Source organism: Crinia signifera, chromosome 2 (assembly GCF_055691185.1).
Source record: "Crinia signifera chromosome 2, ASM5569118v1, whole genome shotgun sequence".
Classification (NCBI taxonomy): Eukaryota; Metazoa; Chordata; class Amphibia; order Anura; family Myobatrachidae; genus Crinia; species Crinia signifera.
The window spans coordinates 188274126-188300393 of record NC_139218.1 but is presented as its reverse complement, the minus strand read 5'-3'; the positions used below and the strand labels follow the sequence as shown (position 1 = coordinate 188300393).

Genomic DNA, 26268 nt, shown 5'->3' with positions numbered 1-26268 from the left:
GCGGAGGGATGCGGTAGAATCCCATTGGCTTCTATGGGGCATCGCCAGATTTACAGCATCCCAAAATGCGGTAAAAACCCCGATAACGGGGTTTTTACCGCATTTCTTGTTTAGAGAATCTCCCCCTCTGTGAAGTAATTCTTCCTCAAATTTCCCCTGAATCTTCCTCCCTCTAGTTTCATTGCAAGCTCCTGCAACCAGCTGATCATAAGGGGGCTAAAAACGGGAGCGCGCACCCAGTGATTTATCACCGGTGCACACTCCAATCGCTGGCAATATGGTCGCTGAGCCAGTTCTCCTCTCCTCATACCATTCAGTATTTTTAAGTGTAGCTTCAATCTTTTTCTGAAATTCTAGAGGAAGGGTGGACACATAACGCTCCCAAGTTTAAAAAAATGTAGGGGTACGTTTCTCCCTTATAGTGAAAAAATGTTGTCACTAATAGGATACCCTCAGCCCTCTAAAACTATGATAAGAGAGTACTGTTAGAGGACTTACTATTTTTTAACACTATCCTCACTGTAACACTGCTCTTCATCTATGTTCTGTTGGATTTCCCCCACAATTTAGATCTCCCCTGTTACCTATTTGTTGACCTTTTTTGTTAGGAGGAGGGGCAGTCATTTCCTTCTGTTTAAACCAAGCCTGTGTGGGTCATAAGTCTGTTTAAGGAGTGTACTTTGGTGCCAAAATAATAAAGAATTGTGGTCATCCCATTCACCTTATGCATTTATTCTATTGTAGAATCCTTACCTACTACTCAAGTGTCACTGTCTACAAACCAGTAAAGGTGTGGAGTTCTAGAGTCTAAGGAAAAAGAAGTGACAAAAAAAATAAAAATACAATGCTCACATTACATGTCCAGAGCACACAATAAGTCACAATGGAAATTAATAATCCTTTATAAAATAACTATTCCCTGAGAATATCTAGAGGTCTCCTTGTTCTTTAAGTTCTACTGTACTAACCATTTATTTTTATTATATTATTATATTATCATTAGCTCCTATTTGAAGGGTACATGTTTAGTGTGGCAAATAATTTTTTAGGTACTTGTTTCCTAGCACGGCGCCCAATCTTATACCATCGCATCGCATGCAATATAGCGGCATGCTATTAGACTTTTAATTGTACAAGCACCCTGATGGGTGCTTTCAATGTTAAATGCACCCCCATTGGCAACGCCACCCCCACTATCAACGCCAACCCGAAGCGTGGTGTGCGCAGCGGTACGCGTCCTCAGACCTTTTCATACTCTCACTATCCACGTCGGCGTGGAGATGATTTTAGATAATATGGCGAGTGCACCAAGCCCAAAGCGTGGCGAGGGGACACTGATTACTTTCCATGTATTCCGCGGGGCTCGCTGCGCTTCGGGCTCGTATTCCGTGTCCCCCCACGGGGCTCGCTGCGCTCGCCACGCTTCAGGCTTGGTGGCTCACTGCACTCGCCACACTATCTAAAATAAACTCCACGCCGCCATAGATAGTGGGGGTATGAAAAGGTCGGAGGACGCGTACCGCCACCCCTTCGCGGGCTCGCTGCGCTCGCCACGCTTCGGGTTTGCGTTAATAGTGGGGGTGGCGTTGACATTGGGGGTGCATTTAACATTGTAAGCACCCATCAGGGTGCTTGTACAATTAAAAATCGCATCGCATGCCATTTGCTGGCATGCAATGCTATGCGATATTTCATTGTACAAGCACTCCTGTTAATAGAACATGAATATCGCATCGCATCGCACACCACTAACTATGCTATGCGATGGGCGCCGTGCTAGGAAACAAGTACCATTTTTTATTGTCACATATATTTAATATGTTCTGTAATGGTGTTTTTTTTTGTATGTTTTTTCCATCCAGGTTTTGGTTTTTTAAGTTCCTGATTTTGGTGGGAATCACTGTTGGGGCATTCTTTATACCAAGCGGAGTATTTAATACAGGTAACTTTTCCTGCTTTTTGTCCTCTCACCTTTGTGTTTGCTTGTATTACTTATTCCTCTCATTAACATAGTCAATGTATCACATGCTGAGCGCTTCTAACTTCTCTACTTTTCGTAATTATGTTATTTCCTCCCATACAGTGTGGTATTATTTTGGCATGGTTGGTGGTTTCCTATTCATCCTTGTCCAGCTCATCCTGATTATTGACCTTGCCCACTCTTGGAGTGAGTCCTGGCTTCAGCGGGCTGAAGATGGCAACACCAAGTGTTGGTATGCTGGTAAGGCTGGACGCTTTCTTTTAAAATACACAAGTACATTGTTGTCATCAAATAAAGGATCATTTGTGGAAATAGTGATAAATATTGATATTTTTTTTAATTGTTTTTTGTGTTTGATGTACAAAATGATTTTTCTAATGGTCAGGTCTATTGACATAAAATTGACCTATAATTGAAAGCCTTCCGAATCTTCTAAAACAGCTGCTGTCTACAATGGTTCAATGTTGTATGCACATACTGTATATTCAAATTGCCGTATTGAAATGTGTATATTGTCTTTTTATATTTTCCTTTTTGCTAACTACTGTAGCGTAACATTAAAGCATACTTTTTTTTTTTTTTTTAAGTACTTATTTTTGTTTCCATGTAGCTGGAGGACTCCCACAGAACTGTTGCCTAGTCCTCTCCCTCTTTATTAGAGAGTCTTTAATTAGTTTGTTGATATTCTGAATATGCTCAATATTATGAGATTACAACCATTTCATTACTATAATTACAGTGGAAACTTTAAATATTGAGCATAATCACAGTCTTAAAATAAATTAACCACTCTTTCGCAGACTCTGCATCAACCAAATAGCTTTAAAAAAAAAAAGTATCTTTTTATGTGTAAACCCTAAACTAGCATTACAAACAGATTAAAAAAAAAAATCAAAACAGACAAAAAATAAATATATAAACATAACAGACAATTAGAGCCATATTTATATTGTATGAGACTCCCTGCACAGCCGCCGGACCACACAGACTGGCAACTCAAAAAACGTGGCAGCCACCGGAGCGTGGGCTGGCTGCCGCAGGACGATTTGTACGTTTTTTTTTTTTTAAATGGCCCCCGAGGCATTATGCCTCAATGCAAAGGGCCCTTGGAACCCAAAAAGTTCCCCACCCCTGCAATAACAGAATAATCATTGCATAGATAAATAGAAGTATACACTGTGATAACTGCTTAAATGCATAAAGTGACAAAATCTAAATTCTTACATATTGAAATATAGTTACATAGTAGATAAGGATGAATAAAGACTTGCGTCTATCGAGTTCAACCCGGGTTTTAATAGCTTATCCCTTGTAAAAGACAGAGTGTGAATCATTTTTAAAGACAGAATACGATTCTTATTAGTACCCCTGGATGTTACTTATTTTATTTATTTATTGTGTGCGCCGACACCACCTCTCCAGGAAGAGAGTTCGACTGCACAGTTTGACTGCTCTGACTGTAAAGATTTTTTTTCTTTTGAGGGAACAAAATCTTATTTTTTCTAATCTAAACTCGTGCCCTCGTGTCCTAGATTATTTTCTTGCAGTAAAAAAGTGTGACTGACAGTTCCTTATATTGACCCTTGATATATTTGTACATGTTGAGCATGTCCCCCCTTAAACGTCTCTATAACTATAACGTATGAGTTATAGTTACTTGCAAGCCCGCTCAAAGAAAATTATTCAAAAGCTAGATGTAGTTTCACTTGCTGGCAACAGATGGCAGTGTTTCAGTGACACACAGACACCAGATATATGCATTTAAGCCTGCATCCCCCTTCATGGGACCCCACTTTTTTGCAGGTCCTAACACTATCGCTCAAAATGCCTACAATACACATAGCTATGACATTAATGTTGGTCTAAAGCTCACAGCAGACTGTGCTTTTAAAGGTGAGCAGTTACCAACACACCTGTCACTGGTTAACATAAGCTATGAAATATAGGTTAAAAAACAGGGTGCATGAGAGAATGTGACCACAATAAGACTAATAAAAAAAAAATGAATCTAATAAACAATATATGCACTAAACATCGGCACTCCTGGGGTCTAAAATAACTCAGTTACGCGTGGCTTCTTAAGGCAACATTTCAGTGACCACTTTATTTCTGCGTCACTTTTGTCAAGACAAAAGTGCCGCAGAAATAAAGTGGGCACTGAAACGTTGCTATATATATATAGAGATATATATAGATAGATAGATAGTAGGATGGATAGAGAGCGCCAGAGGTTTCCACCACCTTATGTGCAGTTGTTAGATATTTCAGGTATACAAATAATAAAGAAGTTTTCAAAAATTTAACATATTTTATTAAAACGTTGTAAAAAACGTGTGGTATCTCAATTATTTTGAAGACCGTAACAACCCAACGCGTTTCGTCTTTAGAAAGACTTCATCAGGTTTTTTTTAAGATAGACACAAAAAGAATACATGGAGATGGATCAAATATTTTCAAATCATATGATGGAACTCAATTTTATGAAAGAAGTCACAATCTTTAGTTGGTAATGAAACTGATTTTGAAGATTACAGATCCATATGAAGTGAGACGATTGTTAGTCCCATATTCAGCCCCTTCTAGATGTAGAGAATCTTAAAAGGATAGTCAGCACTTGCCGTATGGTAAAAATATGACTCGAAAATTTCATGGACTGGACTGTGTATACGCTCTTAGGGGTCAAACGTGGACCTCAGTCTCTTCCAGATGTTATCTATGGATAGGCAAGATGGTGAAGGTGGATCTAAGTCCGCACAAAAAAACGCTGCTATGTAGACACTTGTGTAGTGGTTTTTTGCAATAAGGTTCTGCACACAAGTAGCAATGTGGGCATCAGCAACGTCCAAAGATTCCCACATTGCTACTTGTGTGCAGAACCTTATTGCAAAGAGCCACTACACAAGTGTCTACACAGCAGCGTTTTTTTGTGCGGACTTAGTTCCACCTTCACCATCTTGCCTATCCATAGATAACATCTGGAAGAGACTGAGGTCCACGTTTGACCCCTAAGAGCGTATACACAGTCCAGTCCATGAAATTTTCGAATCATATTTTTACCATACAGCAAGTGCTGACTATCCTTTTAAGATTCTATACATCTAGAAGGGGCTGAATATGGGACTAACAATCGTCTCACTTCATATGGATCTGTAATCTTCAAACTCAGTTTCATTACCAACTAAAGATTGTGACTTCTTTCATAAAATTGAGTTCCATCATATGATTTGAAAATATTTGATCCATCTCCATGTATTCTTTTTGTGTCTATCTTAAAAAACCCCTGATGAAGTCTTTCTAAAGACGAAACGCGTTGGGTTGTTACCGTCTTCAAAATAATTGAGATACCACACGTTTTTTACAACGTTTTAATAAAATATGTTACATTTTTTAAAACGTCTTTATTATTTGTATACCTGAAATATCTAACAACTGCACATAAGGTGGTGGAAACCTCTGGCGCTCTCTATCCATCCTACTATCCATACCTTTTCATCTCCCACTAACAGGGGGGGGGTCTTTTTAGAGCAGCAGCCTTCTGTGTGGTGCGATTAGAGTCACTCCTAGTTGTATGTATGTATATATATATATATATATATATAATAAAAAAGGGGTTAGTTGACCCCGAAACATTGGGATTTTTACCACTAAATTATGCCTGTTTTGCAAAGACCTTGAGAGTGCCTCCGTTTCTTTTTTACTGTTTGCTATCCATATTATCGGGAAGGCACCTGGGCAGCTGATTGCATTTGCGGAGAGTGCCGGACTGATTCATGCTCCTATATAATAGCTAAAGAATTAAATCATTGCCAACACTGCTGTTGATAAGTATATTTATGTGAGAGACTCTGCAATGGAATAAGCAGAGTCTAACCATCTTGTCCAGATTTGGTCAAACTTGAGGTGCTTACACACGGAACAATGCCAGATGCGATCTGACATCGTTCACCAGTGTATGAAATTGTTCATCGTGCATACACACGGAACAGTTTAAAGATTGGCAGGTACACACATTGTTAACGATGCAAGGAACGATTGGTTGTTCCCATTGATCGGGAACACACACATTGTCCTTCAAATTGTTCCGTGTGTACACACCTTTTAGAGCTGGCTTTATTTACCATATAGACCCATTTTCTCATGAGTAATAGACTATTAGATTACCCTATGCTTTAAAGGAAGTGAAATCAGGGCTGTGATGTGCCAACCACAATCTATCAATACAGACTTTCACCAGGGCACACATATTAGTGACCTATTGTGTTTCTTCTATGATCTCCATGGCAGCCATTACTTAGGGACATTCCCATTTTCCTAGATTTAGACCTGATGATTTTTTTCCAATAAGGACTGCCCAACTAGGGTATATTGCAGTAATGGCTAACCTTGACACTCCAGCTGTTGATGAACTACACATCCCAGCATGCCCTGCTACAGTTTTACTACTTGGCCATGCTAAAACTGATGCAGAGCATGCTGGGATGTGTAGTTCAACAACAGCTGGAGTGTCAAGGTTAACCATCACTGGTATATAGCCTCACCCCTCCTCCTGCTCTGTGTCTTTTCTCCTGTCTCCTAAATGTTTAGACAAGGTAGAATAGATTTCCCACTTAGACCATGTATCTGTCTCACTAGCCCCTAAGATACATCATTTGGGAGTAAGCAATGTGGAAGGTATGGTCGTTTCTACAGGTTTAATGAAAATGTTGGATAAATAACCTCCCAGTGCTCTTGTCATTGTATAGATGAAAGAATAGATGATACTTTCTGTAATTATCTGTCTCTGTATGTGGTCGTAGAATAACTTTTATTTTTTTGTCGTCTCTAGGTCTCCTAATATGTACAGTGCTGCTCTATGCTGCCTCAATCACGGCTATTGTTTTCTTATATATTTACTACACCAAACCAGACAATTGTACACCCAACAAAGTGTTCATTAGTTTGAACTTGATATTCTGTGTTATTGTTTCTATAGTATCAATCTTACCCAAAGTTCAGGTAAGAAACTCCCAGTAAGTTGCCATTATCAGTACTGTACTTATTGGCATGGAATACTAAGCAGTATGTGACAAGTGTGTATAGCAGACACGTCTAGAATGGCTCACATTTATGCTGTGATTAGCACAAGGAAGTTTGAAATTTACCAGAACCTCAAGTGAAAGTGTTGAGGTCTATGCTATGTTGACATTCTGTACTGTGTAGGTAACAGTGATACAGAATGAGAAGTATCGCTGCAAATTGGTGCACATACACATTCAATATAAGAGGGGGGGGGGGGCTTATATTGAATGTGTATGTGCACCAATTTGCAGCGATACTTCTCATTCTGTATCACTGTTTACCTATGCAGTACAGAATGTCAACATAGCATAGACCTCAACACTTTCACTTGAGGTTCTGGAAGGTCAATGTCAGTGGGTGGCAGTGGGAGCAGTAAGCTAAAGTTTTGTATGCCTAGGGTGCTGAAAAACCCTTCACCAATCCTGAAGGCACCCCCCCGACTTCAGTACTCCATGGGATATTATGGTGGATATCACAAACTTGTATTTACTTGTGTCTTTTAAAAGACATTCTCTTCAATATGTTACAGAATAGCAAATACTATAATTTTGTTCAGCCATTGTATACAGGCTATTTTTCAGTCATTGATCCTTCAATTAGCCTTTATTGTTCTCATTGTTTTATAGGAGGTTCAGCCACACTCTGGATTATTACAGGCATCGGTTATAACCTTGTACACCATGTTTGTCACTTGGTCTGCTATGGCGAATGTGCCTGGTAAGTGTGTGTGTGTGTGTGTATGTATGTATGTATATATATATATATATATATATATATATATATATATATATATATATATATATAAATATATATATATACTGTGTAACATCCATTCGCAGGCCCTGCGAATGAATATCCCTTGCGAATGGTGGGCCGGCGTACCACCATTCGCAAGGCGGGATCTGGTTGACTCACAAGGATGCAAAATGTGCATCCGAGCAAATGAACCAGAATAACCCTCAAAGACCAATATGTTTAGAAATATCCATATCCCGAAAAGAATAATGAGTTCTCCTGTTGAAACATTACTACATTTTGCTGTCTCTTATGGCTTGTGCACTGGATACCGGAACTCCCACTTCGGTCCGGACCCTTGCTGATGTCTGCTCCATCACATTCCCTGTAGATATGGAAACACGACTGCAGGGGTGCAAAGTGTAAACAAACTTGTAAAGCACCGTGTGTGTGTGTTTGAGATACAGGGAATTTTGGATGATACTGTAGAATCAAACTCGCATTAAGAGTGCTAATGATAATAATAGAGAACATTTGTTACAACATATACCGGCACAAGAGTAACTTGGCATAAAGCCCGCTCCGAGCCACCGTCAGGCGGACCCACTTCATACTGGTTCTTTAATGCTTAATACCCTGCTGTAGCTGGATCTGCCTGCTGCGTTACTAGCTGCTGGATGGAATCCCTGCAGTTGTCAGAAGGTATTCTATATATATATATATATATATATATATATATATATATATATATATATATATATATATATATATATATATATATATATATATACGGCACCATAAGATCCATGGTGTCAGTTATACCTCCCAGTGTATGGGCCAGATGCACTAGGCTTCAAAAGTGATAAAATGGAGAGTGATAAAAAACCAACCAATCAGCTCCTGCCTGACATTTTTCAAACACATTCTGTGACATGGCAGGTAGAAGCTTTTTGGCTGGCTGTTTATCACTCTGTATTTTATCACTTTTGAAGCTTAGTGCATCTGGCCCTATGTCTTAAAAAGAAAAATTACTTATTGAAATGAAGAACCTATAGAAATCTGCCAATCCCTCCTTGCACAAGTCCTGCTGCTGAATACCATCAGCAGCTGTTTGTTTACACTTTGCGCCCCTGCCCCGGGTTTCCATGACTACAGGGGACAATGATGGAGCAGACATTAGCAAGGGGCCAGACCGGAAGTGGGAGATCCGATATCCAGCTACTAAGCTGTGCGAGATACAAAGATGGAGGGACGGTCGCCTTTTCTCTTTGTACTAATGGTATTTAAGGTAGAGGTCGTAATGTATCACGTTTGCATGGTTATGCACCTTCACAAGGGTTGGTGAACCCCCGAACCATTGGTTTGTCCATTATTATGCACTTTATTTGAATAGAAAAACTTTTTCAACCTATTGCCTGGTCTCTGAGTGGACCATCTAGATGCTGCAACCTTTTCCAGGAGGCACCTGAGGAGTTGTCACAGTGCAAATACCAATCCCCTTGTTAAAAAGAAAAAGAACACAAGCAGAGCTGATTATACTGACCAGTGTAATGTGCATTTAAATTTCCCAAGTGCCTAAGTTGCAGTGATATCAATAGCCTACTCTATAACATTAGCACTTGCTAGCTGTTCATAAGAAATCTTCAAGTTTTATATAGACCTCATACAGTTCTAACCAAGCGATTCATATAATAAAAAGTACCTCAGTCTTAAATCAGAGTTGTTCCAGATCCTCATGGGCGATCTATAAGGGCTCATCTATAGATTGACCAGAAGGCTCAAGTTTTACAGTCCCAAACAAAGGTACCCCCTCATTTGGATTCTCAATCTGCATCCATGAAGATACCAAAGTGTATGGATTAATTCAGTCCTCTTGATCCTCTTCACTGTGTAAGGTATTACAATCTGTTGGTTTTAGGAATAGGCAGTGAACTTAGCCAGTGTTGGTAGTGTCTACTACAACATCAGAATGTAGACATTGATTTCAAATTCATAGTAAATCTGATGGGAAAATCTAGCCCATTCCATGAATGCTCTAAAGCTGGGGTGTTCAAACCGGTCCTCGAGATGTACCAACAGTTCAGGTTTTCCAGACCACCTGAGGATCTATAGAATGAGTCTGTTGGGAATGAATGCAGCACATATTTGAAACTGTGATCTTTCGTAACTACTACACCTGTGTTGCAGTTGGGTCGTCTGAAACGTTGGTAGATCTTGAGGTGCTGAAACTTAGTGATTCCCAACCCCTCTCCTTAAGGCACGCTAGCAGTATAGGTTTGAAGGATATCCATGCTTGAGCAAAAATGCTGAAATCAATATTACTGAGGTACTAAATAATTCACCTGTGCTAAAATATGGCTAACCTTAAAACACTGTTAATGTGTTTTGGAGACCGAGGTCGGGATACACTACTTTAGAGCCAGAGGTTAATGTGCTTCCTAAGCATGCATAAACTAAGAATGGAAATAGAAGTTTAGCAAAGGCTCTATAGTTTGTTTTTAGACAAATAGAGGGTGTTGAAGTAATATACTTAATTATCCGATGCTTTGCTGTGCTTGTTTTCTCAGATCAAAATTGCAATCCCACATTACTGGCTATTGCGAGCAATGGAACCGTGCCAGCAACCTCTACTGCGGTTCAGTGGTGGGATGCTCCAAGCATTGTTGGACTTGTGATCTTCATTCTATGCACTCTGTTCATTAGGTGAGTTGTATATGGAAAAAAAATCAGCCTGTCCCATAGAATTACAGCTTTGGGTGGTACCACAGTTCTTGCCATTTTCCTGTGTCCAAGACCCCTTGTGCCTCCTTCTGCTACACAAGCTTCTTGGGCCATGCCCTCAACACCAGGAATATAACGAAATATTTGTAGGTCCCTTGTAAGGGCTGGTGAAACCCTGTGCACAATTGCTAGTCCTTGGCCGAAACCTTGGGTTTATGTCGCCACTCTTATTGTGTTATCTCTCATATGCTTACAGCTTCCGCTCCTCCAGCAACCAGCAAGTGAACAAGCTGATGCAAACAGAGGAAAGCTCTGGAGAGGGTGCAGTCCACAGCACTGAAGATGGGGTGCACCATGCATATGACAATGAAGAGGATAACGTATGCTACAATTACAGCTTCTTCCATTTCTGCCTTATGCTCGCCTCCCTCTACATCATGATGACGCTAACAAATTGGTATCTGTGAGTACATCTCTTTTCTTATCCAATATATAAACAATACAGAAGTATATGACCATGATCACATTTCACTTACTCCAAAGCAGTGGTTCCAAAACTGTGCCTTGGAAGTATATCCTGTTCACATAAGAGCAGTAAGCTATTGCTGCATGCCACTGCCATTGCATACATGGCATGGCATTCAGAAAGCAGGTATAAAGGAAAAGAATCCTGGCATGCTGGCCACAACCCTGAAATGTGACCATGGACTTGCAAGATCAAATGTGCATTCTTATCTACTCTGTTTTATGGGAGCGCCGACCTGTCTGAAACCAAGTTGATTCACAGAATAGCCGCTGATCCACATGCTTATGTCAGAAACGTGTGCAAATCCAACAGGTTTTGGCCCCGCTTCCGACAATCTCAATCCGAGATACGGTACTTGTTTCCTAGCACGGCCACAATCTTGTGGATCGTGTACCTTTAAGTTAAGGTACACGATCCACACGATGGACCCGATTTCCTTTGAAATCAGGTCCATTTTGCCGGCTAAGGCACAATATCGGGGGCATCGCGTCGGTCGGGACCATTAACATTGGTCCCGACGCGACCGACGCGATGCCCCCGATTTTTCCATAGGCTTCAATGTTAAAATATTTTTTAACATTGAAATCGTGAGAAAATGTGAAAAATGTGAAATGGGCCAATATGACCCATTTCACATTATAGATGTCCCCGTCGTCAACCCACGATAGACGCCAACCCGAAGCGTGGCGAGCACAGCGAGCCCACGAGGGGCGGCGGTGCGCGTCCTCCGACCTTTTCATTCCCCTACTATCCACGTCGGCGTGGAGTTGAGAATAGAATAGTGTGGCGAGCGCAGCGAGCGGACGCGTATAACTTCACAGGTATACGCATCCCCTCGCGGGGCTCGCTGCGCTCGCCACGCTTCGGGCTCGGTGGCTCGCTGCGCTCGCCACACTATTCTATTCTCAACTCCACGCCGACGTGGATAGTAGGGGAATGAAAAGGTCAGAGGACGCGCACCGCCGCCCCTCGCGGGCTCGCTGCGCTCGCCACGCTTCGGGTTGGCGTCTATCGTGGGGTGGGGTTTACGCCGTTAAATTTGGGTGGGTTGGGAATATTTTACATTGAATCCAATGTAAAATCGGGTCCCAGGGACCCGATTTACATTTCATTCAATCAAAAAATCGGGTCGGTCGCGTCGATCGCATCGCATGCGACCAAATCGCATGCGATGCGATCGACGCGATTTTTCCGACACGACCACCCCGATGTAAATCGGTGTGGCCGTGCTAGGAAACAAGTGCCAAAAAATAATAATAATTGTTCCCCTTATGAATAAGTCGGAACCCATTCCGACCTAAATCAGTTGGAAACTGTCATCTTTCCGACAAGACAATAGTTTTGACTATAATTGAATCTAACCCTATATGCTTTTTTGGCAAGCATTGTTTTAAAAGACCACCAAAAAAAGAAAAGGGATACGGTCATTTGGTCTACAGCATGATAGTCGACAAGCATTAGGTTGACGTGGCTCTAGGTTGACATGGCTCTAGGTTGACATGGCTCTAGGTTGACATGGCTCTAGGTCGACACAAGCATTATGTTGACATTGCTATAGATCGACACAAGCATTATGTTGACAGTGTCTATGTTGACAGTCAATAGGTCAACATGGGATTTTTTCATGTTTTTTTTGAGCTGACGTACCAACAGGCGGTATTTCATGCCCTACCATCCACTAGGGCGTGGTGGGAGAATAAAATAGTGTGCCGAGCGTAGTAAGTCACCGTGCCCGAAGCATGGCGATTGCACGCAGTGTTTTTTTCGGTGTTCATGTCGACACGACGTGCTGAAAGGGGGTATTTTATGCACTACCATCCACTAGGGCGTAGTGAGAGAATAAAATAGTGTGCCTAAAGAATACTTTACTTCCATGTTGACTGTGTTGACATAAGGGGGTCAAAAACCCCATGTCGACCTAATGACCTGTCGACCTAGTACCATGTCGACACATCCCCATGTCGACCTAATGCTTGTCGACCAACTTGCTGTAGACCAAATGATCCCAACCCAAAAGAAAAAGAGGTAAAAACAAAAATGGCAACAAAAGGTGTTTTAATATAGAAAAAAATATTCCCAAATAAATGCCATACAATAAATTTTTCCGAAATTATACTTCTGCAGTATACATTATTATAAGGGCAGTGTAACATGGCAGGTTGACCATGGCCACCAATCCGGTACTCTTGGCTGTCTTTAGTCTGTCTATACGAAGGCAGGCATTCCCAAAGTCAGTCTTCGAGGCACATTAACAGTCCAGGTTTTAGCAATGTCCATGCTTGAGCACAGGTGATTAAATTAGTATCTTATTTTGATTTATCCATGTACTGAAACATGGATTCCACTAAAACCTGCTCTGCTGGTGTACCCGGAGAACTGAGATTGAGAATCCCTGTACTAAGGGTCTGATGCTAAGCGGTAAGCAAAAAAGAGCAAGTGCCTCTGCCAAGACCATGCACTGTATGTTGTGTTGATGTAATGTTTGCATGGAGTTCTAGATTTAAGAGGGGTGTGTGCAAACTGAAATACATTGCAGTGTAAAAATCTAACATTGTGGGCTACAGCAGCCAATATTTGCTCTGCATGCTAAAGAAAAATAAATGTTTTTGCAGTGCTTGCAGAGTACCATGGTTTGTTCAATGTTATTTGGTTTTATCACTTTGCTACAAACTCAAAATCTGCCACTAAATTGCTAAATCTGCTATCCTATTTCTTCCCTGGAGTTATGGAATAATATCATCTGATTAATATTCCAAAAGTTTTATTTATTAACTGTAGTAAGGCTGGGGCCACACACAGCGGCGCAGCAGGTATTGTTCAGCAGGAGCCGGAAGGAGTCTGCACGCAGGATCCTATGTGGTCGCCCAGGCATTCGCGGCAGAGTCGCAGCTGCTGGTCCTACCACAGCATACTGTGGTTGGACCGGATGGCGGGATGACAGAATTTCAGGGAGAACACAAACAATTCAATGTAAGTGTTTCCCCTGAAATCAGATTGGCAGTGGCCGGATTCTGTTCTGCAGTGACCCCCACACAGCCTCCTTGCGGCCAAACAGGTTCCACTGAACGGGACCTGTGTGTGGCCTAAGCCTTTAGTTTATTAATGTATAAGTTGTGTCCCATCCCCTCAATGTATGCACAGTTGAAGATTGGGCATTAAGCCCCAAATGCTCCCACTGTGAGGGAAACAAGACAGACTTCAAAGAGAGGTGGAGGGGTGGGGTCAGCCAGAGTGGAAGGTTGGGACTGACAGTTACTGAAGTGGCTTGGCATATGCTGAGTTCAATCAATCACTATATTATATTTTAACGATCAAGCATTTATTGTTTATTATCCCCAGGCCTGGCTCCTCTGATGGCTCCCTAAGCAGTCCCTGGTCAGCAGTGTGGGTGAAGATATCTTCCAGCTGGGTTGGACTCCTCCTTTACCTGTGGACATTGGTTGCTCCCGTGATACTCTCTGACAGGGACTTCAGCTGATCTAATATAGCAACAGACCTTCATGTCTGACTGATTCTGTTTTTGTTTCTTAAATCTAAATACCTCATTCTGCAACATTTGGTTAATTTCCTTTTAGACCCAAACTAGGTAAAATGACATTCTAGAAGCTGCTAGAATTAAATGTCATCTTTAGATTAAGTGTTGATCCAATCATGCATCCCACATGTTTTGTATTGAAGGCAGTCCAAAGCACATGGCTATGTATTTTTATTATAATTTTTTAACATCAGTTTTGCATAATAATGTCATACATATTTATCTAGTTTGGTCCTTACAGCCCTGCAGCGCTGCCCCTAGGATGGAATGAAATGCACAATCGTGTAACTGTAGAAGACATTAAACTATTACCGGAAGCCTTACAGGAAGTCTTGAGTCCTGATTTTATTTACTTTTGTAAAATATATTTTTGTATTATGTTTTGATGTCTGTAACATTATAAATAAACTGTTGTAAATGTTATTTTTGTCACGTTTCATTAAGACAATATGGGCCAGCTGTATCAAGCTTCAAAAAGTGATACAATTGAGAGTGATAAACCGCCAGCCAATCATCTCCCAACTGCCATGTTACAGGCAGGGGTTTGAAAAATGACAGGTAGGAGCTAATTGGCTGGTTGTTTTATCACTCTCCAGTTTATCACATTTTGAAGCTTGATACATCTGGCCCTTAAGCTGTAACCACAGTGAATACACTTATCATTTCACATCTTGAAGTTCAATGTGTACAGTTGTAACACTTCAAGAAGTGGTTGCGCTAAGGCGTATTGTTCCTGTCGGAATCCTTGGTAATATCACTGTAAATTTTATAGGCTGTGTACTGGTTTTGGCCACAAAAGCTCGGTTTCCGATGTGTGTAGATAAAAGGGTCCTTTTGACAATATTTCATATACTGTATATGGGGAGCAATATTAGTCGGCCATATAAATAAAGACATAAGTTACTTTGGGCCAGATGCACAAAGCTTCAAAAAGTGATAAAACGGAGAGTGTTAAACAACCAACCTAATTGCCATGTCACAGACTGTGGGGCGGATTTATTAAGCTTGGAGAAAAGATAAAGCACCAGCCAATCAACTCCCAACTGTCTTTTTCAAACACAGCTGATTGGCTGTGCTTTATCTCCTTTTACCTTTTCTCTGCTTTATCTCCAGTTTATCTCTACTCCGAGCTAAATAAATCTGCCCCTGTGTTTGAAAAATGTCAGGCAGGAGCTGATTGGCTGGCTGTTTATCACTCTCCATTTCATCACTTTTGAAGTTTAGTGCATCTGGCCCTTTATCACTAGAGGGTAGCAAAGAGCAGTTAATGGAAACAACATCACTCTCATGGATGTGCTGTATGAAATGTGACAAACAGATGGCAGTAGTAACAATGCCATGGTAAGGCACAGAAAATCCAAAGTGTGACAGTCATTCCAGGTCAGTGTGGTGAGGTGTCAACGGAAAGACGCTATAGAGGTTAGGCTTTTAGCCCAGGACGTTTTCTAATTACTTTTAAAGGCCTATTTATCCAGAGAAGAGGTCTGCAATCTGTGTTGTTGCCCTGCCACCCCCCACCCTGATATATCTAAATTATCCAAAACATTTATTTAGTTTGTTTCTTATATAGCGCAGCAGATTCTGTTGCGCTTTACAATTGTATTAATGCACTACTAAGGCATGCAGTACTTACTTTATGCAGAAACATGAAAATATGACCATTTCTTTTATTGATCTGACATAGAAGGTGGACCGCTGTTGCCAAATTGTTACTACTTCCACAGGAATCTCTATTTGGACAATAGTATATTACCTACCAATGTGACTGTCAGAGCTGATTCTTAAGCTGCCCACACCCAGATCAATATATATAATAAATATGGCCACTTCTGACCAATTGGATTGACCGATCATTTAAAAACTTCCTTTGTGTAGGCATGATAACAATCCAGTGCGCTCCCCACTGGTTGTTCATCTAGCTCACTGATCCATTGAATATGATGAACAATGTGCCAGTGATGGGTTAATGTTTGCAGTCATTAAACAACCCATCTAATCCGTGTGTATGTATATGATATTGTTTGGCCAGGAGTGTTCTGGATTTCAAGTGAAAGTGACACGTAGGATTTAGGCTACCTGATTTTCCTGGGAATCATATATATCCCATAGCAGGGGAAGTGTGATAGAAGCCCATAGGCTTCTATTGGCAACTCTGGTTTTAAAATAGTGTTGCCCACTGCATACAAGCCATACGGCTTGGTGCATAGGGGTGCTGCGGCCAAATTTCCAAAAACTGCATCTTCTTGGGGATTTGGCTGCATTTTTTACTTTGCTGCATCACTCCCAATGTGTCTGAACAATACCACTTTGTCTTGGCAAGTTAATGAATGTCCACATTGCAGTCCACATACACTTCTGATCCATTACTGCTGACTGCAGGTAATGTGTTCTACATATGTTTTGTGCATTAGCCTACTATACCATACCCTCCAACATCTGAAGGGCAGAAATCGGTACACATTTGGAAGGGGCGTGGCCATTGACAAATGGGCGTGGTGAAAGGGGCGTGGCCCCTTTCCGAATGTGTACTAGGCTTTTTTTTTTTTTTTTATAGTTAAACGAATGGGATATAGCACCCGACTGAGGAGAGAAATACAGATGAATTTGCTGTCAGCCTGCAACTTGCAAACACATTAGTGATCCTCTGTTGTTGGTCAGCGTTGCATTGTGTTTATTGGTTGGTGCTGGGGTTATCTGTGTGGGGGGGGGGGGCTCCCCCTTATCCCGGGGACCACAACTTCTGGGAGTTAGTGGGCTCCTGCATTCCGTGCCCCCTCCTCCGGCTGCTGCTCCCCTCCCTGCATCCTTTGTGTGATGCGGACAATATGGTCGGGGGCTCGCAGGCTGTGAAGGGGCCAACCTGTGGCTGAGGCTTCCCAGGTGCACTACATTCTCCAGCATGCTGTGCCACACCGCTTGCTGAGACTTGCAGTCCCACACTCTAAAAGAACTAGTCACTACTTGCCAAAGTCTGCTGGTAGTAAGATGGCAAGGTGGGGTAGTTACATCTGCTGCAGAGGTCTCCATCTCCTTATACAGACAGAGAGCTGTGTGCTGCTGGTTCGGTTCACTTTACCTTAGCCGGTGCCGCCTCCCACCTCCCCCCTGCGCTGTGAATGGCCGCAGTGCAAGCCTAACTCTGCAGCCAGCCCCTCTTCTCCTGGCGCCGCCTTCAGTAATGGCAGACAGTGTATATATGAATCGTTTACCCAGACCGTGACGGAAGGAGGCGCATCCTTCCGAACAGGAGCACCGTGATCTTCAAAAACCGGTACATTTCTATTTAGCCGTACAGACCGTTAAACGGTACTGTACCAGCTAAATCAGGGTTGCCGACTTATAAATGCTCCTCTCCGGGAGAAGCCCGGAGAGGAACTTTCCTTACCCGATCGGGGGGCGGGGCTTGACTGTGACGTCATTAAGCCCTGCCCCCATTATGGGAAACAGGAAAAATGACTGATCTCTATGGAGGGGGCGGGGCTAAAATGACGCGATTGTGCCATTTTAGCCCCGCCCCCTCCTCTGAGACCCGGGGATTGCTGCATTTAAATGCCGCGATTCGGGGGGCTCAGGAGGGTCCCCCAGATTCCGGGAGGGTTGCCCACCCTTCCGGGTGGCCGGGGGGAGGACCCGATTTTCGGGAGACTCCCGGGAATTCCGGGAGGGTCGGCAACCCTGAGCTAAATCGGTACAGTTGGAGGGTATGCTATACAATGTTCTTTTTTTTTTTCAATTTGGTTGTATCATGGACTGTTTATGGTCCGCCCGTTTAAGGAGTGAAGCTCCATCCAAATTAAAAACGCATCGGCCTGATGTTAGAGCTCCAGTTTCACATTAGCCACTTTGGATTTTCAAATTGGAACTAGAAAGAAGCAGGATACATTATATTGCTAAATAGGGATGTGTATGGGTCATTGGATAGACCGATATTAGGTCGACATGCATTGGGTCGACCACTGAAGTTTGACATGCTTGAAAGGTCAACACAAGCATTATGTCGACAAAGGCTAAGTTGAAAAGTTTTTGTTTTTTTCATGTCGACATGGTCACCGTCTACGTGTACTGAGTCGCTGCACTCGCCATGCTTCAAGCGCGGTGCCCTGCTCCAATCGGCACATTATTCTAGTCTCCCTCCGTGCCCTAGTAGATGGTAGGGCATGTCAGCATGCCAGTTAAAAAAAAAAGGTGCAAAGTCCATGTCGACCGTGCCATTGTTGACCTAAGGCAGGGGTTCCCAATGGTTTTGAATCACGGCACCCCAAAGCATTAGAAATGTTTTTGCGGCACCCCTAGGCTATAGGTTTCTCATTGAGAAAATCAGAAACAAATATTAAGTTAAATAAATTGTGTATATATCTCATCCTTAGGATCAGTTATGTGGTAATGGACAGGATTCCCTTCTGTTTGTCCACAATTTGACTATTATAATGGACATAAAAACTTTAATTTGGTCCTGCACCCCTGCAAGTCCCCCAAGGCACTCCAGGGTGCCACGGCACACAGTTTGGGAACCACTGGCCTAAGGCTTGTGTTGACCTTCCAACCATGTTGATCTATTTCATGTGTCCACCTAAGCCATGATGTCCTTCAGTAGTTGACCCAATGCATGTCAACCTTGTATGTGTCGACCTATGACCGGATACCGTGGGGATATCCATACCAATTCCAAAATATAAAAATGTGTCACCATATTGCAGTGGTTCTCAAACGCGGTCCTCAGGACCCCACACAGGTCACGTTTTCCAGGTCACCCTGCAGGTGCACAATGGCTTATGGCCGATGACTAATACATTTGCTATCGATAGGGGAGAACCAGATGGTTTTCCTACATCTATGGCACAGCAGAAAGATGTTTCTTTTTTCTTCAAGGTGCCGGGGCATATTCGAAGGAATAATAAGAGATAGGTGGGCCTTATTCAGATCTGATCGCAGTACAAATTTGTTTGGAAAATGGGCAAAACCATGTGCACTGCAGGTGGGGCAGATGTAACCTGTGCAAAGAGAGTTACATTTTGGTGGGGGGGGTGCTGAAACTGAAATCTAAATTTCAGTGTAAAAATAATGCAGCCAGCATTTACCCTGCACAGAAACAAAATAACTCACACAAATCTATCTGTCTCTATACATGTTACATCTGCCCCACCTGCAGTGCACATGGTTTTGCCCATTTTCCAAACAAATTTGTACTGCGATCAGATCTTAATAAGGCCCAGTATCCAAAATTTCTTAGAACAAGAGAAGGTGATAAGTAAGGCTCTGCATGGGTTCGTCAAAAATAATTGTCAGACTAATTTAATTAGCTTCTATGACAGGGCTGGGCAACACCGGCCCTCCAGATGTTAGTGAACTACACATCCCAGGATGCTTTGCATTAGTTTAGCTATGTGACCATGCTGAAACTGATGCAAGGCATGCTGGGATGTGTAGTTCATCAACATCTGGAGGGCTGGTGTTTCCCAAGGTTCAATATTGGGACCCACATTGTTTAATATATTAATTAATGACATAGTGAGTAAAATCGCAATATTTGCGGAGGACACAAAATTGAGGAAATTAACTTGAGAGGATGAGGATACACTAAAAGGTACTTAATAAACTGAAAAGGTGGGCGGAAAGGTGGAAAATGCAGTTAAACGTTGATAAATGTAAAGTAATTAATTATGGGAACAAATGTTAACAAGCTACTTATAGGCTAAATTGAGTTATTATAGGGAATTCTGCTGTTCAAGTGCAGCAGCAAAAGCAAACAGGACACTGGCATGCATTAAAAGTGGAATGGATCCAAGGGATGCCAATGTGATAGTGCCTCTTTACAAGACATTTGTGAGACCACACTTGGAATATTGTGTTCAGTTCTCGGCACCGCACCTTAAAAAAGGACGTAAATTAATTGGAACAGGTACAGACATCGGCGACTAAGCTAGTAAAAGGCCTTGAATCACTAGAATACAAAGATAGGTTAACCAGGCTGAATATGTTTTCACTGGAGAAATGGAGGTTGAGGTGATATTAGTATGTTCAAATACAGGATTGGGAATTATATGGAACTGGGAGATGATTTGGTCACTAACAGCCCTATACTTAGGACACATGGGCATGTACTTAGGCTCGAGGAAAATAAATGGTACTTATATGTTAGTTGGGCGCCCACTAAGCTATTTGCTTAGTTTTATGCATCCCCTCACCACGATTCGAGCTTGGTGGCTCGCTGTGCTCGCCACACTTTAGAAAATCAGCACCATGCCGACATGGATATTGGGGGTATGAGCATACTTACTATAGTGGGCGCCCTAGTTTTAGCTATCGATGGTCATCCTTTCTCTGACTGACTGGCCCAAAGGCAAATCAGAATGTGGGGGCAGGGCTTCCAGGTTGTCAGGGGCGGAGTTATGCTCCATGTCATGGTAACAGTAATTAAGGTTGAAAAACCTGTTAGTCCATCAAGTTCAACCTATTTGACTTGTAACTACTGACTTGAGTAAGTCATATCTATAAGATTCCCCTAGTGACCAAAAATGTATCGAGTTTTGATTTAAATTAATTAACATTAGTTGCTGTAACCATCCCCACCAGCAATGAGTTTTACTGCTCTAATGGTGAAGAATCCTCTTAATTCAGTATGGAATTTATTTGGTACTTATATGTTAGTTGGGCGCCCACTATAGTATTTTGTGAGGAGACCTGCAAAACATGCACTGTGTGGGGTCCTGAGGACCGACTTGAGAACTTGTGCTACGTAGTATAGTCTAGTGATAGTAGTATAAACATGGGGTGAGCAAATTTAAGTAAAGGGAATGCAGTGTAATCAAACTCTGCTAATGTACACTACCACAGTTATAGGTGCGTGGTTCTTTTATACTGCTGGATACCAAGGTTTTTTTATTGTAGATATGTATTTTTATTTTAGAGGTTGGAGGGCCCTGCTACAAGCTTACAATCTAATTTGGGTAGAAATTTTTGTTTGTCATATGATCCCATACATTTACAGGATTTTGTTCCCACCAGATAGATCAGACAGAAAATCTGTACGTGTGTACGCATCTTTAGTGATATCCAGGCTTGAGCACAGGTGATTTAATTAGTTCCTAAGTGATTCTGCTTAAACCATCTGTGCTGAAGCCTGGCTATCACTAAAACCTGCACTGTTGGTGGGGTATGGGTAAAAACCAGACCAGGACAAAACCCCTGAACCAGACATCAAACTCTGCATTTTGGAGCTTGTAGCGTCCGGTCCGGGTGGTGTCCTGTCCTGGGGGGCTGCCTGTGACACCTGTCACCAGGTAGAGGAGGAGGGGTAGAATAAAGTCTCCCTGTATGGTCCGGGCATGTAGAAAAAACCAGACGGCCAGACCACACGTGGAGGCTGTAATCTCCCCTTCCCCATGTCCCCGGTTATAGCTATCACAGGGACCCCCGGACCCTACAAGCTCCGGACTGCAGATTTTGATGTCCTGTCCGGCGGTTCGGAGTCTAGTCCGGGTACGGTTTTTACATAGTCCCCTGTTGGTGTGCCTTGAGGACCGTGGTTGGGAATGCCTGAGCTACAGTATCAGGGCCGGACTGGCCATCTGGCACTTCTGGCAAATGCCAGAAGGGCCGATGGACTTGTGGGCCGGTTTTGTGCATATTACTAAGGGCAGCGCGGTCATTACAGACTACAGATTGACGTCATGACGCCGCAGCGTCATGATGCACCAGTGTCAGAGAGCCGCGCCAGCGGGGGTAGCTGAGCCTGAGGTGCCGGCCGCGGGTGTCAGAAAATGAAAGGTCCCATGGAGAAGGCAGAGAGAGCCGTGTTCCCCGCTCTGCATCCTCTCTCTCATTTCTGCTGTCCTGCCGGTCTGCGCTGCCTGTCACAGTGTGTGTATGACAGGCAGCAGCACCAGAAGCCTTACACACAGAGCTGATCTGTACCTCCCAAATGTCCGCGCAGGCTGGCTGTAATAACTGCGTCTGCCTGCTGCTTGATGGATTTCTCTGCTGCACGGAAGTTTTCACACTGCACTCTGATTACAAGCCCGGCCCTCCCCCTCTACAAGATGATGCTGCTGCTTAGAAAGATTTAACCCTCTGCCATCCTGGTTTTTACAGTAAGCTTCAAAAGTGTGTTTAATTTTTGTATGTGTGTGTGTGTGTGTGGGGGGGGGGGGAGTAATAGGAATAATGTATTGTGTCATATTTTGTAGTGGGCATTACAGTTTGTGCCACAGTGTGTAACGGGCATTATGGTGGGTGCAATGATGTGTAGTGGGCATTATGATGTGTGCCAATGTCGAAATGTGTGATGGGCATAATGTATTGTGTCATAGTTTGTAATGGGCATTACAGTGTGTTCCACCATGTGTAATGGGCATAACTGTGTGTGCCACCATGTGTAATGGGCATTACAATGTGCTGTATAGTATGTACTGGGCATTACAATGTGCTGTATAGTATGTACTGGGCATTACGGTGTGCTTTATAGTATGTAATGGGCATTATGGTGTGTTCCATAATGTGTAATGGGCATTATGGTGTGTTCCATAATGTGTAATGGGCATTATGGTGTGTTCCATAATGTGTAATGCCTCCTTTTTGTGATGCCACGCCTCCTCTCCATGAGGTCACGCCCCCTTTTCACAGCGCAAGGGTCATGTCTGTATCAGGTGGGCCTGTGTGCTGAAAAATGCCAGGGCCGATTTCTGATCCCAGTCCGGCCCTGTACAGTATAGGATATTATTGTTGGTAACAAACAGGCTCGAATGCTCGTCTGAACTCTTTGAAGGTTCTGGGTGTACAGAGAGATTACTCCCTTGAGTCAGAGGGATAAGAAGAGGGGATCTGTACCTGCAGCATGCGGATCATGTGGCACACTTGCTAAATACAGTAGAGCGCAGGCTGCACTGCAGCCTAATGGCCAGCCCGAGGCCCTGACTCCCGCAGCCAGCCCCCATGTCCCACGCACAGGCGCTGTCATTTACTGTCACACAGCGGCCGCTGCTCCTCCTCCCCCCGCGCCCGCACATCGCACAGTCAGCGAGGGGACGCATTACTGGGAGTAGGTCACATAGGGTTCCCCCCTGTTATGGGCGCGACCCAGCACACACACTACACACGCCAGACCAATTCCTGTGGGCTGTAAATATCTAGCGAGCTACTACTACGTTTCAGACGGTGGCTGCTGCTGCTGCTGCTGCCGCCTCTGCCACTCTCCCCCTCTGCACCGCCTCCCCAGTGGGCGCGGCCAGGCTCTGGATGACAGCGCCTGAAGGCGGGCTGTACCATTTCCCCCTTGCAGGGGTTCTCCATGTAGGTTGTAGCGGCTGGGCACCAGGTGTGAGGTGGTGGGATGTGAGCGGACATGTCAGCCCCGGCTCATCCAGCTTCTCTGCCCGGGGCTGCCTGCTGGGGAACGGCGGCTGCAGCAGCGTGACGTCATCACAGCTCTGGGCTGGAGACATGACATCATTTGCGTGAGTGCAGCCTGACAGGGCCTCTCTGTGTATACAATGTCATCTGTGCATTGTGTTCCCGCATATGTAGCTATGGATGTGTGTGGTCATGTAATTTGCATGGGTACATTGCATTAAAGTGACCCTATACTGCTGTCATTCATCTTATTCTATTCTGTCCTTAGTAGTGGGCTGCGAAATCTCTTCCAGCAGGTACCAGGTCTCATTGTAGTGGTCTCATTGTTTATGATGACACCTGTCATATGGTTCATTTCATCATGGCACACATGTTTACATGCTGTAATAATAATATACAGCAGCCGGATCATAGGTTACAGCTTGTTTGATGTTTTTCTTAAAATACAGTCCATGTATAATTCTCATTGTCTGTTACCAACTTATTCTCATTTTGTTTGTTTTTTTTTGTCACATGAAGCCTGTTCCATTATATACAAAGTGGTTTGCCACTAAGCATAACAGCTCATCCCTCTCAGGACACACATCATTTCCACAGGCGATTAGGTCCTGCTTAAATGATATGTAACCTTGGTGTAATCACCTGGCCCCAAAATAAAGTGACCATTTATATAGCCATACCTGACATAGGATTGTATGTAACAAGCATGATTCGTATGTAACTAGCATGTTTTATAGTTAATTGTATATGATGTGCTCAACTCACTTCAATTCTGTCATTAATGTATCTATTATTTTATGCCCCATTATTATTATTATTTTATTTGTTATCTGTGGGTCCTGTTGTAAAAGGTGCATGGCCTTTATTTACTGTACTACTGCTGTAACCAATGCATGCTCTGTAATCTAATCACAGCTGCATTGCAAACATTACCAAGTATTTCCTGTCAATCTACAAATACCTGTAGCCTCTTGGTTATTCCATTAAAATATTGATCATTTCACTATATAAACAAACACCTGTAAAATAATTCCACGGGTACTGCAAGTACTATATGAATTTTATACATCTCTATCACAAGCATAACACGCTAGCTAAGAAGCTTTCTTTTAACTGTCAGCTTAGTGTTCTGGACTGTAATCCAAAGGACAAAGAATAGTTGAATAGAATTATTGTGTTGGTCAGGTGCCTGTGGAGATGGGTTTGTCGGGCTATTTTACACTCTTGTCTTTCTAGTCTTTCTTTGCTGTAACAGTACAAATAACCATTGTGTAATTTAGGTTGTCCTTCCAACAAAATATTTTCAGGTCTATATTGAAACCCCTCCAGCGCAGATGTTTGGGCTTGGAGAGCGATACAATTGTGAGAAATAAAGTTCTAGCCAATCAGCTTCAACCTTGCATTTAACCGATGTGTTTGAAAACTCACAGGAGCTGAATGGTTGGTACGTTATATCTCTCCAAGCTTTGATAAATACCCAATTAATGTACTGTTCCCAACAATGGCTTGCACCATTTTAGCAATGCATTTAAAATGATAGAATGAGACATGCCTTATTTCTGATGCACTAATGGTATACATGCTGACTGTTTTATGATCCCCTCAGATAGATCCCAGGAGTAGCTCATTGTGGAATGCTCCTGTGGTGCTATTCCATTTGTATGCAGACGCTACTACAATGACCCAAACCGCTTTTAGCCCCACTTCACTTATTACCGTCAGGCTGGTCTACTCTACCAGACATGCAGGAAAACTCACCAAAATCTGTGGGTGTACCAGACATTCCAGGAGAGTAGGCAACTATGGTTAGTGATGAAACAAGCCAAAGCATTTTTTCTATAATTTAGCCTAAATGCGATTTCAGCTATTTCTATACCTTGAGTATAGTGAACATCTTGAGTGGCAGGTTGAACATCCTATATTTTTCTTAATAATTAAAAATGTTATTCTTAAGGCTTCATACCATATACTTACAGTATATAGTTTTTTTTTTTAAACAAACAAGTTTGGTACTGGTTTAACATTTATTTGATAATTTTTTTTTAGAATGTCTTCTAAAACATAAGGAGAGAGTAACTTCTTAAGGTGCTCATACCCGTTTCGATTTTAGTGTGCTGTGCGTTTTGCACTTTATTGTTGCTGTGTGATTTTGGCACTTGCGATTTTAGCCTTTTTTTTTTTTTTTTTTACGTTTATAGTCACCTAATGGACATCGCATCGCATCGCATGTACTACAAATGTGATGCGATGCGATGCACAAAAAGTACTGCCTGCACATACTTTTTGTGCTATACAATATTGTACCTGCGCATCGCATCCCCGCAGGAACACGGTGCGATTATAAGCACATGCGATGAGTTTTGA

At 42.7% G+C, this 26268-nt stretch overlaps 2 protein-coding genes across 3 annotated transcripts in view; both read left to right on the top strand.

Annotated features, from left to right (window-relative positions):
- The window catches only part of SERINC2 (serine incorporator 2), a 62990-nt gene extending 48011 nt beyond the window's left edge, over positions 1 to 14979 (top strand). The window contains exons 4-10 of the mRNA XM_083173378.1: positions 1863 to 1942; positions 2084 to 2221; positions 6807 to 6976; positions 7666 to 7756; positions 10342 to 10477; positions 10752 to 10958; positions 14361 to 14979. Coding sequence (XP_083029504.1) covers positions 1863 to 1942; positions 2084 to 2221; positions 6807 to 6976; positions 7666 to 7756; positions 10342 to 10477; positions 10752 to 10958; positions 14361 to 14499 — 961 coding nt within the window. The 3' untranslated portion in view covers positions 14500 to 14979. The remainder of the gene's footprint in view (positions 1 to 1862; positions 1943 to 2083; positions 2222 to 6806; positions 6977 to 7665; positions 7757 to 10341; positions 10478 to 10751; positions 10959 to 14360) is intronic.
- An 8784-nt stretch (positions 14980 to 23763) lies between these two features.
- Positions 23764 to 26268, top strand: part of HIVEP3 (HIVEP zinc finger 3) — a 128553-nt gene continuing 126048 nt past the window's right edge. For both annotated transcript variants that reach the window (XM_083173377.1, XM_083173375.1), the window contains exon 1: positions 23764 to 24008. The gene's annotated coding sequence lies outside the window, so the exon portion shown is untranslated. The remainder of the gene's footprint in view (positions 24009 to 26268) is intronic.